Source organism: Pseudophryne corroboree, chromosome 4 (genome assembly GCF_028390025.1).
Source record: "Pseudophryne corroboree isolate aPseCor3 chromosome 4, aPseCor3.hap2, whole genome shotgun sequence".
NCBI classification, from domain to species: domain Eukaryota; kingdom Metazoa; phylum Chordata; class Amphibia; order Anura; family Myobatrachidae; genus Pseudophryne; species Pseudophryne corroboree.
Window position 1 is genome coordinate 275120543 of NC_086447.1, and position 18059 is coordinate 275138601.

At 46.4% G+C, this 18059-nt stretch overlaps 1 protein-coding gene across 4 annotated transcripts in view; it reads left to right on the top strand.

Annotated features, from left to right (window-relative positions):
* Positions 1 to 14466, top strand: part of MLF1 (myeloid leukemia factor 1) — a 133658-nt gene extending 119192 nt beyond the window's left edge. For all 4 annotated transcript variants that reach the window (XM_063916139.1, XM_063916136.1, XM_063916137.1 and 1 more), the window contains 2 exons: positions 2645 to 2786; positions 14305 to 14466. In XM_063916139.1, coding sequence (XP_063772209.1) covers positions 2645 to 2786; positions 14305 to 14335 — 173 coding nt within the window. In that variant the 3' untranslated portion in view covers positions 14336 to 14466. The remainder of the gene's footprint in view (positions 1 to 2644; positions 2787 to 14304) is intronic.
* The last annotated feature ends 3593 nt before the right edge of the window (positions 14467 to 18059 follow it).

Genomic DNA, 18059 nt, shown 5'->3' on the forward strand with positions numbered 1-18059 from the left:
TGTAAAAGGGTACTACTGTATATGTGTCATTATGTGTATAGGGGCACTAATAATGTGTAGCAAATGTGTAGGGGGACCTATGTGTGTCATTATGTGTATAAGAGCATTCATAATGTGCGGCTTATGTGTAAGGGACATTATGTGTAAAAGGGCATTAATAAAGGTTGTCATAATGTGTAAGGTGCATTATGTTTATAAGGACATTAATAATGTGTTTCATATGTGTAAGGGGTATTACTGTGTGGAATTATGTGTATAAATGCATTACTAATGTGTGGCATTATGTGTATAAGGTGCTCTACTGTGTGGTGTTGCGTATAGAAAGGGCACTACTGTGTCATCTAATGTGAATAACGAGCATTACATCACACCCTAATGTGATTAAGGGACTCTACTGTGAGTAGTAAAGTTTATAAGGTAAAGTGACACTACTGTGGGATGTAATATGAATTATGAACACTATCGCATGATCAAATGTGAATGAAGTTGCAGTACTGTGTGGCGTAATTGGAATTGGAATTACTATTGTGTGGCCGTGCCCCTTGCCAGCAAAAATACACCCCTTTATGGGCTGTGCGCCAAATGTGCAAACTGTTTCTATTTAAAATATAGAGGGTACAAACAACAAAATAAGGACTGCTATGGGTGAGGGGTGATGGTGCTGGGAAAGAGGTGCAAGGTCAGAGGCGGAACCAGTGGTGGTGCTAGGGGGCACCAGCCAAAATCTTGCCTAGGGCATCATATTGGTTAGGGCCAGCTCTGCCTTAACCTAACCCCCCCCCCCTCCCTGCAGCCTAAACCTAACCCCCTTCCCAGTGCGCAGTCTAACCTTAACTCTCCCCATGCTGCCTAAATCTAAGACTCTCCCCATGCAGCCTAAATCTTAAGACCCTCCCCCAGCGGCTTACCCCTCTATCGTGGCGGTGGCTGCTCGTTCGGGATCCTGGCTGTCGGGATTCCGGCGTTAAACTGGAGACACTATTTGGGATGCCGGTGAATAGTATCAGGATTCCGGTGTCTGTATTCTGACTGCTGGGATCCTGACCATATCCCCTGTTCACCAAGTAGATAGTTGCATTGTCAATAGAACCCTATACATGCTATCACTTCAAGAAAAGTAAAAACAAATAAAAACACCATCAGCTTGTTTTTAAAGCTATGTTTATTTACACACATACGTAATTGAACACAAAGGCTGCTACCTTTATACGCAGTAACATTAGCACTAATATTTATAATTGGTTTTGATCATTTTCCACATCTGTGAAATGGACTAAGAATGGCAACATCACATACGTGGCAACATCACATACGTGGCATAATGCACAATGGGGAGATGTATTAACCTGTAGAAGGCATAAGGAAGTAATAAACCAGTGATAAGTGCAAGGTGATAAACGCACCAACCAGTCAGCTCCTGTCAATTTGCATATTGAAGCTGATTGGCTGGTGCATGTAACACCTTGCACGTATAACTGATTTATCACTTCCTTATGCCTTCTCCAGGTTAATACATCTGCCATCTGCCCCAATATTCCACACACACACACACACACACACACACACACACACACACACACACACACACACACACACACACACACGTCACTGCTGGCTTACGCACACATACAATCTTTGCACACAAACAATACTGCTGCAGGAGAGGGGCACTGCGGTCTCCGTAAGGGCAAAGTGACTCTAAGGCTCTACTGGCCGGCAATGTTGCCCACAGCCGGCGGTCAAACTCCGCCACTGTTAGTCCAGACTTGCGCATGCGTGGGCCATATTTGAGCCAGGGCTGGGAGGTTCAGGGGGATTGGGGGATTGAGTGGGGTTTGCAGAGCAACGGGAGAGTGACCGGTGGGACAAGAGATGTTCGCAAGTATGACCTAAGTGTGTGGAGAGGAGGTGTACTGCCATACATGTAATCCCCACATCAAAGTCTATCCTCCTACTTTCTTTAGTGCCACTGCTTTTATTTGAATAAATTTGTCTGTTACTAGTTAGCCTAACTCTGGCTGTAATAAATCAGAAGAATAATGAACATCTGGTCTGACCTTTACTATACGTCACGTGTATGTTAGAAACTTTTCTATAAAATGCTTGTAGAAGACCCTAAGTGCATTTTTACTTTTATATTTTTTGATACAGTAGTGCATTTGCAAGTTACTTTGTCACCTGTAATGATGTTCGTCCCAATATATAGTGAACTGAAAAAAACAAAAGGAAAAAAAAAATCTCCCTAAATTCTTAGAGACATCCTGACCTGGTTTCCACTGTAAGTTTTCTTTTATAATGGAAACCAGTCTCCTGTGGTCAGTATTGCATGGGAAGTGTTAAGACCCCTAAAAAAATGCCCTCTGAGCCTTTCAACTTGTGATTGCAGCAGTCCACAAAATGAGGCACGGTGATGTGTCTGTCTCGTGTTTTAGTGGGAATACCTTCACTCCGCGTGTGCAAATTTCTCTTCCACCCCAGATGCGGCCATATTGCTTTGTATAAATGGCCTCTATTGCTTTTATTACCACTGCTTGACTCCATCTTAAAAACAACACCAAGCATATGAATGCTCTGTACAACAATTCTATAGATGCTTACATCTGGTACTGGCCTTATAAATTACGTGTTTCTACTTGATTTTCAGCTGAGGCACCGATCTTTAACAATGAATGGGACAGGAAGGTCTCAAAGTTCCACTCCTTTGAAAATAACTTCCCCTTAGAGGCTCCTAAACGCCAAAGTGCTCACTATTCCACAAAAATAGGACCCCCTGATCTGCCACGGAGGTGAGTTTGATATTATCACATGGAGAAATGACAGACATTGTGTATGCACTCTTTTCAATGTAAGATTTTCCTGGAGGAACCACTTTACAAAAAACATGAAATTTGCTTTGGTTACTGAGATGTAAGAAAAATCTGGCAGTAAAGAGGGACAACCTGACAACCTTAAATACAATAGACACACTGCGGTATGTAGTCATTTTGTCAGCATGTTGACATTACAGAGCTAGGGTTGGGCTATAACAGGAGAAAACATTGTGCATATTTTGTACCACATCCACACAATATAGGCATAGTATGTCACAGCAAGTGGAAGCAGTCAGGTACTTATCTATCTCATGTAATATTAAGTCACTTCCAGTGACATGCCGAAAATTAATTCTGAAACAGTTTAATTAGGAATTTCTCTAACGTCCTAGAGGATGATGGGACTCCGTAAGGACCATGGGGATAGACGGGCTCCGCAGGAGACATGGGCACTTTAGGAAAGACTTTGGATCTGGGTGTGCACTGGCCCCTCCCTCTATGCCCCTCCTCCAGACCTCAGTTTGATACTGTGCCCAGTGGAGACTGGGTGCTTTCAGGGAGCTCTCCTGAGTTTCCTGTAAAAGAAAGTATTTTAGTTAGGTTTTTTATTTTCAGGGAGCCTGCTGGCAACAGACTCCCTGCATCGAGGGACTGAGGAGAGAGAAACAGACCCACTCCTCTGAGTTTCAGGGCTCTGTTTCTTAGGCTACTGGACACCATTAGCTCCAGAGGGATCGGTACGCAGGTCTCACCCTCGCCGTCCGTCCCAGAGCCGCGCCGCCGTCCTCCTCGCAGAGCCAGAAGAAAGAAGGCGGGTGAGTATGTGAGGAAAAGACTTCAGAGGCGGCAGAAGAAATGATCTTCATAGAGGTAACGCACAGCAGTGAAGCGGTGCGCCATTGCTCCCATTCACCTCACACACTCCGGTTACTGTAAGGGCGCAGGGGTGGGCACTCACCAGCGCCATTTTTTCTCCACAGCACCGCTGAGAGGAAGCTCCCCGGACTCTCCCCTGCTTGACACACGGTGAAAGAGGGCTTTAAAGTAGAGGGGGGGCACATAATTGGCGCATATACATTATACATAAGCGCTACTGGGTAAACATTTTGTGTTTTTTCCTGGGTCATATAGCGCTGGGGTGTGTGCTGGCATACTCTCTCTCTGTCTCTCCAAAGGGCCTGGTGGGGAACCTGTCTTCAGAAAAGAGCTTCCCTGTGTGTGTGGTGTGTCGGTACGCGTGTGTCGACATGTCTGAGGTTGAAGGCTCACCTAAGGAGGAGGGGGAGTGTATGAATATTAGGTCTCCGTCGGCAGCGCTGACACCTGACTGGATGGATATGTGGAATGTTTTAAGTGCTAATGTAAACTTATTGCACAAAAGATTAGACAAAGCTGAAGCTAGGGTACAGTCAGGGAGTCAACCCATGTCTGTCCCTATGTCGCCGGGACCTTCGGGGTCTCAGAAGCGCCCACTATCCCAAATAGTTGACACAGATACCGACACGGATTCAGACTCCAGTGTCGACTACGATGATGCAAAATTGCAGCCAAGGGTGGCTAAATGTATTCGATATATGATTATCGCAATTAAAGATGTTTCTCTAACGTCCTAGTGGATGCTGGGGACTCCGTCAGGACCATGGGGAATAGCGGCTCCGCAGGAGACAGGGCACAAAAGCAAGCTTTTAGGATCACATGGTGTGTACTGGCTCCTCCCCCTATGACCCTCCTCCAAGCCTCAGTTAGGTTTTTGTGCCCGGCCGAGAAGGGTGCAATCTAGGTGGCTCTCTTAAAGAGTTGCTTAGAAAAAGTTTTTAGGTTCTTTATTTTCAGTGAGTCCTGCTGGCAACAGGCTCACTGCATCGAGGGACTTAGGGGAGAGATTTTCAACTCACCTGCGTGCAGGATGGATTGGATTCTTAGGCTACTGGACATAGCTCCAGAGGGAGTCGGAACACAGGGCTCGCCCTGGGGTTCGTCCCGGAGCCGCGCCGCCGACCCCCCTTGCAGATGCTGAAGATGAAGAGGTCCGGAACCAGGCGGCAGAAGACTCTCAGTCTTCATCAGGTAGCGCACAGCACTGCAGCTGTGCGCCATTGTTGTCAGCACACTTCACACAGCGGTCACGGAGGGTGCAGGGCGCTGGGGGGGGGCGCCCTGGGCAGCAATGTATAATACCTGTATGGCGAAAAATACATCACATATAGCCCTTGAGGCTATATGGATATATTTAACCCCTGCCAGATATCTAAAACTCCGGAGAAGAAGCCCGCCGAAAAGGGGGCGGGGCCTATTCTCCTCAGCACACAGCGCCATTTTCCCTCACAGAAAGGCTGGTGGGTAGGCTCCCATGCTCTTCCCTGCACTGCACTACAGAAACAGGGTTAAAACAGAGAGGGGGGGCACTGATTTGGCGATATGTATATATATTAAAATGCTATAAGGGAGGAACACTTATATAAAGGTTGTCCCTGGATAATTATAGCGTTTTGGTGTGTGCTGGCAAACTCTCCCTCTGTCTCCCCAAAGGGCTAGTGGGTCCTGTCCTCTATCAGAGCATTCCCTATGTGTGTGCTGTATGTCGGTACGTGTGTGTCGACATGTATGAGGAAAATATTGGTGAGGAGGCGGAGCAAATTGCCTGTAAGGGTGATGTCACTCTCTAGGGAGTCGACACCGGAATGGATGGCTTATTTATGGAAATTACGTGACAATGTCAACACGCTGCAAGCCGGTTGACGACATGAGAGGGCCGGCGAACAAATTAGTATCTGTCCAGGCGTCTCAAACACCGTCAGGGGCTGTAAAATGCCCATTTACCTCAGTCGGTCGACACAGACCCAGACACGGACACTGATTTCAGTGTCGACGGTGAAGAAACAAACGTATTTTCTTTTAGGGCCACACGTTAAGGGCAATGAAGGAGGTGTTACATATTTCTGATACTCCAAGTACCACAAAAAAGGGTATTATGTGTGAGGTGAAAAAACTACCTGTAGTTTTTCCTGAATCAGATAAATTAAATGAAGTGTGTGATGATGCGTGGGTTTCCCCCGATAGAAAATTATTGGCGGTATACCCTTTCCCGCCAGAAGTTAAGGCGCGGTGGGAAACACCCCTCAGGGTGGATAAGGCGCTCACACGCTTATCAGAACAAGTGGCGGTACCATCTACGGATAGGGCCGTACTTAAGGAGCCAGCTGATAGATGGCTGAAAAATATCCTAAAAAGTATACACACACATGCTGGTGTTATACTACGACCAGCGATCGCCTCAGCCTGGATGTGCAGAGCTGAGGTGGCTTGGTCGGATTCCCTGACTAAAAATATTGATACCTTTGACAGGGACAGTATTTTATTGACTATAGAGCATTTAAAGGATGCATTTCTATATATGCGAGATGCGCAGAGGGATATTTGCACTCTGGCATCAAGAGTAAATGCGATGTCCATATCTGCAAGAAGATGTTTATGGACACGACAGTGGTCAGGTGATGCAGATTCCAAACGGCACAAAGATGTATTGCCGTATAAAGGGGAGGAGTTATTTGGGGTCGGTCCATGGGACCTGGTGGCCAGGGCAACTGCTGGAAAATCCACCGTTTTTTACCCTAAGTCACATCTCTGCAGAAAAAGACACCGTCTTTTCAGCCTCAGTCCTTTCGTCCCTATAAGAGTCATATCTGCCCAGGGATAGAGGAAAGGGAAGAAGACTGCAGCAGGCAGCCCATTCCCAGGAACAGAAGCCCTCCACCGCTTCTACCAAGTTCTCAGCATGACGCTGGGACCGTACAGGACCCCTGGATCCTACAAGTAGTATCCAAGGGGTACAGATTGGAATGTCGAGAGGTTTCCCCCCTCGCAGGTTCCTGTAGTCTGCTGTACCAATGTCTCCCTCCGACAGGGAGGCAGTATTGAAAACAATTCACAAGCTATATTCCCAGCAGGTGATAATAAAATTACCCCTCCGACAACAAGGAAAGGGGTATTACTCCACACTATATGGTGGTACTGAAGGCTAGGTGAGACCTATTCTAAATCTGAAAAATTTGAACACTTACAAGGGTTCAAATCCAGATGGAGTCACTCAGAGCAGTGATAGCAAAGAACAAGGGGACTATATGGTGTCCCGGGACATCAGGGATGCTTACCTCCATGTCCCAAAATTTGCCTTTTCTCACCAAGGGTACCTCAGGTTCGTGGTACAGAACTGTCACTATCAGTTTCAAGACGATGCCGTTGGATTGTCCAAGGCACCCCGGGTCCTTACCAAGGTAATGACCGAAAGGAGGATTCGTCTTCAAAGAAAATGGACGACCTCCTGATAAGAACAAGGTCCAGAGAACAGTTGGAGGTCGGAGTAGCACTATCTCAAGTAGTTCTACGACAGCACGGGTGGATTCTAAATATTCCAAAACCGCAGTTGTTCCGACGACACGTCTGCTGGTCCTAGGGATGATTCTGGACACAGTCCAGGAAAAGGTGTTTCTCCCAGAGGAGAAAGCCAGGGAGTTATCCGAGCTAATCGGGATCCTCCTAAAACCAGGAAAAGTGTCAGTGCATCATTGCACAAGAGTCCTGGTAAAAATGGTGGCTTATTACGAAGCGCTTCCATTCGGCAGATTTCACGCAAGAACTCTTCAGTGGGATCTGCTGGACAAATGGTCCGGATCGCATCTTCAGATGCATCAGCGGATAACCCTATATCCAAGGACAAGGGTGTCTCTCCTGTGGTGATTACAGAGTGCTCATCTTCTAGAGGGCCGCAGATTCGGCATTCAGGATTGGATGCTGGTGACCACGGAGGCCAGCCTGAGAGGCTGGGGAGCAGTCACACAAGGAGTGTGATCAAGTCTGGAGAATTCTCTCCACATAAATATACTGGAGCTAAGAGCAAATTTATAATGCTCTAACCTTAGCAAGACCTCTGCTTCAAGGTCAGCCGGTATTGATCCAGTGGGATAACATCACGGCAGTCGCCCACGTAAACAGAAAGGGCGGCACAAGAAGCAGGAGGGCAGTGGCAAAACTGCAAGGATTTTTCGCTAGGCGGAAAATCATGTGATAGCACTGTCAGCAGTGTTCATTCCGGGAGTGGACGACTGGGAAGCAGACTTCCTCAGCAGGCACGACCTCCACCCGGGAGAGTGGGAACTTCATCGGGAAGTTTTCCGCTTGATTGTGAACCGTTGGGAAAGACCAAAGGTGGACATGATGGCGTCCCGCCCGAACAAAAAATGGGACAGGTATTGCGCCAGGTCACGAGACCTTCAGGCGATAGCTGTGGACGTCCTGGTAACACCGTGAGTGTAACAGTCGGTGTATGTGTTCCCTCCTCTGCTTCTCATAACCAAGGTATTGAGAATTATAAGACATAGAGGAGTAAGAACTATACTCGTGGCTCCGGATTGGCCAAGAGGGATTTGGTAACCGGAACTTCAAGAGATGCTCACAGAGGACTAATGGCCTCGGGAGCTAAGAAGGGATTTGCTTTCAGCAAGTACCATGTCTGTTCCAAGAGGAACCGTGGCATCGGCCTTTAAGAAAGGACCTGCTCCAGCAGGGACCTTGTCTGTTCCAAGACTTACCGCGACTGCGTTTGACGGCATGGCGGTTTGAACGCCGGATCCTAAGGGAAAAGGCATTCCGGAAGAGGTCATACCTACCCTGGTCAAAGCCAGGAAGGAGGTGACCGCACAACGTTATCACCACATGTGGTAAAAATATGTTGCGTGGGTGAGGCCAGGAAGGCCCCACGAAAAAATTTCAACTAGGTCGATTTCTGCACTTCCTGCAAACAGGAGTATCTATGAGCCTCAAATTGGGGTCCATTAAGGTTCAAGTTTCGGCCCTATAGATTTTCTTCCAGAAAGAATTGGCTTCAGTTCCTGAAGTCCAGACGTTTGTCAAGGGAGTATTGCATATACAGCCCTTGTGTGCCTCCAGTGGCACCGTGGGATCTCAACGTAGTGTTGGGATTCCTCAAATCATATTGGTTTGAACCACTCAAATCTGTGGATTTGAAATATCTCACATGGAAAGTGACCATGCTGTTGGCCCTGGCCTCGGCCAGGCGATTGTCAAAATTGGCGGCTTTGTCATACAAAAGCCCATATTTGATTTTCCATTCGGACAGGGCAGAACTGCGGACTCGTCCCCAGTTTCTTCCTAAGGTGGTGTCAGCGTTTCACCTGAAACAACCTATTGTGGTGCCTGCGGCTACTAGGGACTTGGAGGACTCCAAGTTGCTAGACGTTGTCAGGGCCCTGAAAATATATATATATATAATTCCAGGACGGCTGGAGTCAGAAAGTCTGACTTGCTGTTTATATTGTAGGCACCCAAAAAGCTGGGTGCTCCTGCTTCTAAGCAGACTATTGCTCGTTGGATTTGTAGTACAATTCAGCTTGCACATTCTGTGGCAGGCCTGCCACAGCCAAAATCTGTAAATGCCCATTCCACAAGGAAGGTGGGCTCATCTTGGGCGGCTGCCCGAGGGGTCTCGGCTTTACAACTTTGCCGAGCAGCTACTTGGTCAGGGGCAAACACGTTTGCTAAATTCTACAAATTTGATACCCTGGCTGAGGAGGACCTGGAGTTCTCTCATTCGGTGCTGCAGAGTCATCCGCACTCTCCCGCCCGTTTGGGAGCTTTGGTATAATCCCCATGGTCCTGACGGAGTCCCCAGCATCCACTAGGACGTTAGAGAAAATAAGAATTTACTTACCGATAATTCTATTTCTCATAGTCCGTAGTGGATGCTGGGCGCCCATCCCAAGTGCGGATTGTCTGCAATACTTGTACATAGTTATTGTTACAAAAATCGGGTTATTATTGTTGTGAGCCATCTTTTTTAGAGGCTACTTCATTGTTATCATACTGTTAACTGGGTTCAGATCACAAGTTGTACGGTGTGATTGGTGTGGCTGGTATGAGTCTTACCCGGGATTCAAGATCCTTCCTTATTGTGTACGCTCGTCCGGGCACAGTACCTAACTGAGGCTTGGAGGAGGGTCATAGGGGGAGGAGCCAGTACACACCATGTGATCCTAAAAGCTTGCTTTTGTGCCCTGTCTCCTGCGGAGCCGCTATTCCCCATGGTCCTGACGGAGTCCCCAGCATCCACTACGGACTATGAGAAATAGAATTATCGGTAAGTAAATTCTTATTTTTGCATATTACTGAGGAACTTACTGACACGAGGGTACACATGTATAAGGGAAAGAAACCTGAGGTCACCTTTCCCTCCTCACATGAGCTGAACGAATTATGCGAAAAAGCATGGGAAACTCCAGACAAAAAACTGCAGATTCCCAAAAGGATTCTAACAGCGTATCCTCGCCCGTCACAGGTCAGAATACGGTGGGAATCCTCCCCTAGGGTAGACAAAGCTTTGACACGCTTATCAAAAAAGATAGCGCTGCCGTCCCAAGATACGGCTACCCTCAAGGATCCTGCTGACCGCAAGCAGGAGGTTACCTTGAAGTCCATTTACAATTGCGTCGGCCTGAGTTTGTAGTGCTGTAGCAGCATGGACAGATTCTTTATCAGCGGATATTGAGACCCTTGATAAGGATACCATTTTAATGACCCTAGGGCATATAAAAGATGCTGTCTTATATATGAGGGATGCTCAAAGAGACATTAGTTTACTGGGCTCCAGAATAAACGCTATGTCCATTTCTGCTAGGCGTGTCTTATGGACCCGACAGTGGACGGGGGATGCCGACTCAAAGAGGCATATGGCGTTTTTGCCGTACAAGGGTGAGGAATTGTTTGGAGAGGGCCTCTCGGACCTCTTCTTCACAGCTACAGCAGGTAAATCGAATTTTTTGCCTTATGTTCCCTCACAATCTAAGAAGGCGCCTCATTATCAAATGCAGTCCTTTCGTTCAAATAAAAGCAAAAGAGTACGTGGATCGTCCTTTCTTGCCAGGGGTAAGGGCAGAGGAAAAAAGCGACTTTTTAGCCACATCTGGGTTCAATCACAGGTAGATCCCTGGACAATGGAAATTGTTTCCCAGGGATACAGGCTGGAATTCGAAGAGGTGCCTCCTCGCCGGTTTTTCAAATCGGCGCTACCAACTTCTCCCCTGGAAAGGGAGATAGTGTTACAGGCGATTCAAAAATTGTGTCTTCAACAAGTGGTGGCCGAGGTTCCCCTGCTTCAGAGGGGGAAGGGGTACTACTCAACCCTGTTTGTGGTCCCGAAACCGGACGGTTCGGTCAGACCCATTTTGAATTTAAAATCCCTGAACTTCTACTTAAAACGGTTCAAGTTCAAGATGGAATCGCTCAGAACGGTCATCGCCAGCCTGGAAGGGGGGGATTTTATGGTATCGCTGGACATAAAGGATGCATACCTGCATGTTCCCATATATCCTCCTCATCAGGCGTACCTGAGATTTGCGATACAGGATTGTCATTACCTAGCGGAAAAAGGCATTCCGGATGAGGTCATTCCTACGCTAATACAGGCTAGGAAGGGCATGACATCTAAACATTATCACTGGATATGGCGAAAATATGTTTCTTGGTGCGATGCCAGGAATGCTCCTATGGAAGAATTCCATCTAGGCCGTTTTCTTCACTTCCTACAGACTGGAGTGAATTTAAGCCTAAAGTTAGGCTCCATTAAAGTTCAGATTTCGGCCTTATCCATTTTCTTTCAAAAGGAATTGGCCTCTCTGCCTGAAGTACAGACTTTTGTGAAGGGAGTACTGCATATTCAGCCTCCTTTTGTGCCTCCGGTGGCGCCTTGGGACCTTAACGTGGTGTTAAGTTTTCTTAAGTCACATTGGTTTGAACCACTTCAAACAGTGGAGTTGAAATATCTCACTTGGAAGGTGATCATGTTGTTAGCCTTGGCTTCGGCTAGGCGAGTTTCGGAATTGGCAGCTTTATCATATAAAAGCCCCTATCTGATTTTCCATATGGATAGAGCGGAATTGCGGACCCGTTCTCAATTCCTACCTAAGGTGGTCTCATCCTTTCATATGAACCAACCTATTGTCGTGCCTGTGGCTACATGGGACTTGGAGGATTCCGAGTCCCTTGATGTGGTCAGGGCTTTGAAGATTTACGTGGCCAGAACGGCTAGGATCAGAAAAACAGAAGCACTGTTTGTCATATATGCAGCCAACAAGGTTGGCGGCCCTGCTTCAAAGCAGACTATTGCTCGCTGGATCTGTAACACGATTCAGCAGGCGTATTCTACGGCAGGATTGCTGTTACCAAAATCGGTTAAGGCCCATTCCACTAGGAAGGTGGGCTCGTCTTGGGCGGCTGCCCGAGGGGTCTCGGCACTACAGCTGTGCCGAGCTGCTACTTGGTCGGGGTCAAACACCTTTGCAAAGTTCTATAAGTTTGATACCCTGGCTGAGGAGGACCTCCTGTTTGCTCATTCGGTGCTGCAGAGTCATCCGCACTCTCCCGCCCGTTTGGGAGCTTTGGTATAATCCCCATGGTGCTTACGGAGTCCCAGCATCCTCTAGGACGTTAGAGAAAATAAGATTTTAAACCTACCGGTAAATCTTTTTCTCGTAGTCCGTAGAGGATGCTGGGCGCCCGTCCCAAGTGCGGACTATTTCTGCAAGACTTGTATATAGTTGTTGCTTTCATAAGGGTTATGTTATAGCTTCGTCGGTTATGGACCGATGATATGTTGTTGTTCATACTGTTAACTAGATTGTATATCACAGGTTATACGGTGTGATTGGTGTGGCTGGTATGAATCTTGCCCTTAGATTAACTAAAATCCTTTCCTCGTACTGTCCGTCTCCTCTGGGCACAGTTTCTCTAACTGAGGTCTGGAGGAGGAGTATAGAGGGAGGAGCCAGTGCACACCCATACCTAAAGTCTTTCTTAAAGTGCCCATGTCTCCTGCGGAGCCCGTCTATCCCCATGATCGTTACGGAGTCCCAGCATCCTCTACGGACTACGAGAAAAAGATTTACCGGTAGGTTTAAAATCTTATTTTATGCCAGTCACATACAAAGCATATGTGATATAATTACCATGTAATGCATTAAGCAACTGCAGGCGTGAGCTTGGAGCAAGTCAGTCCACAGTCCACCCTGATGACAATACATGCAGAAGGTCAACGCAAGAGTATCCAACTCCTCTATTTCCATGCTAATCAAGAAAAGCACTTACAAAATGTAGTATTGTTATTATTATAACCCAGATAGACAAATGTTTCCTTCAGTAGACATGACCTGTTGGAGGGAAAGTGGCCACAGGGGAGCTTTCTGCCATATTTGAGGGACCTGTCCTAAGTAAAGCAATTTTGGGTCAACATTCACTTAACTATGGCCATCATTCCGAGTTGATCGCTAGCTGCTTTCGGTCGCAGCGCGACGATTAGGTGAAAAAGCGGCATTTCTGCGCATGCGTGCGGGCTGCAGTACGCACGCGCGAAGTATTTTCACACAAAACTGTGCAGTTTTACACAAGGTCGAGCAACGCTTTTCTGTCGCTGTGTTGATCGGTGAGTGATTGACAGGAAGTGGGTGTTTCTGGGTGGTAAGTGGCCGTTTTCAGGGAGTGTGCTAAAAAACGCAGGCGTGTCAGGTAAAAACGCAGGCGTGCCTGGGGAAACGGGGGAGTGGCTGGCCGAACACAGGGCGTGTTTGTGACGTCAAAGCAGGAACTAAACAGTCTGAAGTGATCGCAAGGTAGGAGTAGGTCTGGAGCTGCTCAGAAACTGCATGAAAATTTTTATTAGCAGTTCTGCTAACCTTTCGTTCACACTTCTGCTAAGCTAAGATACCTCCCAGAGGGCGGCGGCCTAGCGTGTGCACTGCTGCTAAAAGCAGCTAGCGAGCGATCAACTCGGAATGAGGGCTTATGTTGGTAGGTCCAAATCCTACGAAAGTATCCAGTCAAATCTATTGTTGCTTCCCGCTGGAAACAAACACAACCTCCCACCTCTCAGTAGCCTTAACAATGCTTCTGGCATGTCTCATGCACAATGATGATTACCTCCTGCCTTTCTGGTAGGCCATATCTCTTTAACTTGATGTGGCTGCTCTGGCTAATTCAGGAGGCCCAGCACTCCCCTACTACTACAACAGCACACCACCTTTACTTCCACAAACCCAGACCTCATTCCCTTAGAAATAGACCATGAAACGGAAACAGATATTGGCTAAATTATATAAAGGTTTGTTTAAAATACAGAAAGAAGTCAGAAAGCTAAGACTGTGTATTTAACATAAGGTGCTGGGGGGCATTTATGGCATCAGTAAGTTAAAGTTGACCTGTCACCCGCACACCTCTTATCAGCATGTAGCCGTTGACACTCAGTATATAGATGTACGGTTGTGCTTCATTGATGTCACTTGAAAATTGCCATCTGAGTTGGATCTACCACCTGCACTAAAATGACCTAACTCCATGTAATAAAGTAGAAGCTTTCTGTATTAATGTATTATTTGTGCTAAGTTGACTGTTACCTTCTTTTATAAACTATGCATTTTATTTTTTATTTTAGGGAGCGGAACATCTCCAAAATGGTCATCTAGAGGATACGTCACAGCATGTTACTTGTAACAACAGCGTTTCATAAGTAAACAACAGAACATTTGGTAACATAGGAGACGTGAGCTGACGCTTTGTATCAGGGCTTCAAAATAAATAAGATGTGCGCATTTGATTTGGTTCTGCATTTTATTTAATAAGGTCTGTCCATCTATTCTCACATACCAGCTTAGTGTACTTGCTATGTATCTCCAATAATGAACACATTCTCTTCTAAGGTGCATGCCATCCTGATTCAGGAATGATGTCATATAACGGTTCCAAAGCATATATAGATATATAATATATTTTATTACTCGGTTAAGATTGTAGCTTTATGATGTACCAACATCAGGATATATTTTTAATAGTGTACATTATGTGTTTGTCCTGTGCAGCTGTCAGCATTTAATAATGTAGCTAATGCCCATACATTCTTTATAGGATTTATGGTATGGACTTAATATATTAAGCTAATGGAGTTGAAGCATATACAATGATATAAGAAGGGTTTCCACCTTCAGATGTCTTTTTTTTTTTTAATTGCTTATGAATTACTATGACTTCTGCTAAAACATTTTGGCCTGATTCATGTTTGTAAATAAAGCAATAAAAACACAAAATTTTGTGCCTGGAACAAACCATGAGGGTCATTCCGAGTTGATCGTAGCTACGATCATTCACACTGACATGCGGGGGGACGCCCAGCACAGGGCTAGTCCGCCCCGCATGTCAGTGTCGGCCCCCCCCACAGAAGTGCAAAGGCATCGCACATCGGCAATGCCTTTGCACTTCAAGAGCAGCTCCCAACCAGCGCAGCTTTAGCGTGCTGGCCGGAAGCTACTCGTCACTCCCCAGCCCGTAGCGGCTGCGTGTGATGTCACGCAGCCGCCGCGGCTCCCCCTACGGTCCGGCCACGCCTGTGTTGGCCAGACCGCGCCCCCTAAACGGCGGCTTAACGCCACTGTCCAGCCTCCTCCCGCCCAGCGACCGCCTCTGCCTCAGAGGCGATCGTTAGGCAAAGACGGCTGGCATGCGTCGGCACACTGTGGCGCCGGCGCATGCGCAGTTCCGACCCGATCGCTGCGCTGTGAGAAACTGCAGCGAGCGATCGGGTCGGAATGACCCCCCATGTTGCCATGCAAAGGGAGCAAATACATTTAGTTGTTTTCTGTGCAGGGTATATAGTGGCTGTTTTTGCATGTAGCCACAAATGTTAGACAGCTTTATTTTTACACTGCAATTTAGATTTCAGTTTGAATACACCCCACCCAAATCTAACTCTCTCTGCACATGTTACATCTGCCCCACCTGCAGTGCAACATTTTTTATTTTATTTTTGCTTTTTTGCTTTACTTAAAACATGAATCAGGCCCAATGTGCTTTTCAGGAAACCCTTTTCTCCTTCAGTACTACATGGCAGTCCTTACAGTATAATGGGTTAAATCCTTTCTTAGGTAGGTAAGAAAGGTATCTAAACTCCCCCTAACCCCCCACCCCCGGATGCTGTCCTCCTCTTACTGTGTGTTAGCAGTGGCTCTCCTTTCTATTATCTATCTCAGTGTCACACCTTTCTAATGGGTGCGTATCACGTGACCGCCAGTCACCATACCGACGCTGGGATTCCGGCATTGAGATGCCCGGCGGGGGAGGCGAGTACAACGAAGCCCCTTGCGGGCTCACTGCGCTCTCCACACTGCAGCTCTATTCCCGCTCTTTGGGTGCCGTGGGAATAGTCCCTGTTAGTTGGCATGCCGACTGTCGTGATTGTGAGGGGGCGGGATGTAGGTGCCGATATTGTGACCGCCGGTCACATAACTACATCCCTTTCTAATATTGCAAGCCAATATGAATGAAGCCCTGGGCTGGTTGTGTGAAGCTGGGAGAAATAAGCACTTTTACAGTACTTCAGTTTTGGTTGTAAACATGGAAGAAACAGCTTCTGAAAGCAGGAATGAGCATGACCTGGTCCCAAATAACTGACAGACAGAAACAATGGTCTGTGACAGTGTTTCCTTCTGTACCCGTGGGCCAAAAGAAGTCACAAATGAATAAAATCTGTGCAGTTTATGAAGAAGGTTTTTCTGTAGAAAATGGAGTATTCTGTAACACTTGCAAATCCCAGAATAAGGAAAGATATCAGCCTACAGAACACTGTAAAGAATGAATATCATGGATGAAAAAAGCTAGAGGTGATCTTTGTGATAGGGGTGGGTTTAAAAGAAGAAGGTATCTTACAAGCAGCTAAAGAAAGGGATTCCGCAGTGATAGTAGAAGTTTCCTCTGGTATTGAATCTGGTGAAATTGAGGAAACACAGGAAATTTTAACTTCTGCATGTTGGTGGCAAAGGACCTGGGAGTCTATTTACTAAGCCTTGGAGAGTGATAAAGTGGAGGGAGAAAAAGTCCCAACCAACCAGCTCCTAACTGTCACCTATTACATGACAGTTAGGAGCTGATTGGCTGATGCTTTATCCCCATCCACTTTAACGCTCTCCACGGCTTAATAAATAGATCCCTATTAAGGAATGAGATCAAGTAGAAAAACACCAGTCTAATACTAAAAGCTTAGAATGTGTGTCTGCAATTGCTAATGGAGGTATATTGGAGTGGTCTATTGTTGCTAAAGTAGTCACAGCTATAGTTAGCATGTCTGCAAGGACTACAATTCCACTATAAGAAGGGGGTACGCATAGAGACCCCATGGAAAGAACAATGGAAAGTGCTTTCAGAAACCTTCCTCTGGTACCTCATTGAAATACGGCATTGTCCTAGCCCCAACTAGGGCTCTAAGACTGTGGAGAGATACACTACATGCGCGTGTCAAGGATAAATAGACAATAACTGGTTAAATGTATTGGAATTCTACTGAAGAACTGAATATCTGTGTGAAGCTTCCTTTTTAGCAAGGTTGCTGCATCAATTGTAGTGCCAGATGAGCCAACTGGTTACACCCTTGGGCAGCTGATGCACAACCAAAATGAACAATAATATCCCTTTTGAAGGAAAATGCTTATCGTAAGTATAGTAAAATGGTAGTGCATGATAATGAAATCCTTTGGAAGGAAAGGTAACAGATTGCCACAGAAGTGAGGGCCAGGATTATTCTGCCTCCATCATGCTGACAATTGTGAGATGCAAGGAGCAGTAAACCAGGAAGGCAGTACAATAAGGTAGTATGTGCCATCTACCACTGAACAGCCTTTCCGAGCCTACAGGACTCAAAATGAAAAGCAAGGATACATTGTCCAGATGAGTTCCCACCAGCAGGGGGCAGAACTGCACAGTATATAGACCTAAGGAAACATTCTATCAGAGATCTTCTGGATGGCTTTTAGACATCACAAAAATCAGAAAGGATATGTCTGTATAATCCAGGACTCATCCGGACCTAGAAGCCCTTCACAGCAGTTTACAGCCTTAATAAGGTTCCTTCGGATTTGAGGAGTAAAAGGTTTTATTCCAGATTATTACTTGTCAGAAAAACCTCCGAAGCTTTTGATACTATTCTGAAACTGATAAGACTCAAGAGATTTGTGAATTCAGGGCAAAATGAATATGGAATCGGCAAAATGTATAGAATGTGGATTCTATCCTCTCAGCCATCAGAACCACAGATCTTACTGTCATGTCCTTGTGGCAGTTCAACACAGCAAGTTCCTCAGGTTCTGAATCTTGCAACATCTCCAAGAGCCTTTTATGGAAATGCTGGTGACATTAATGGTGGAG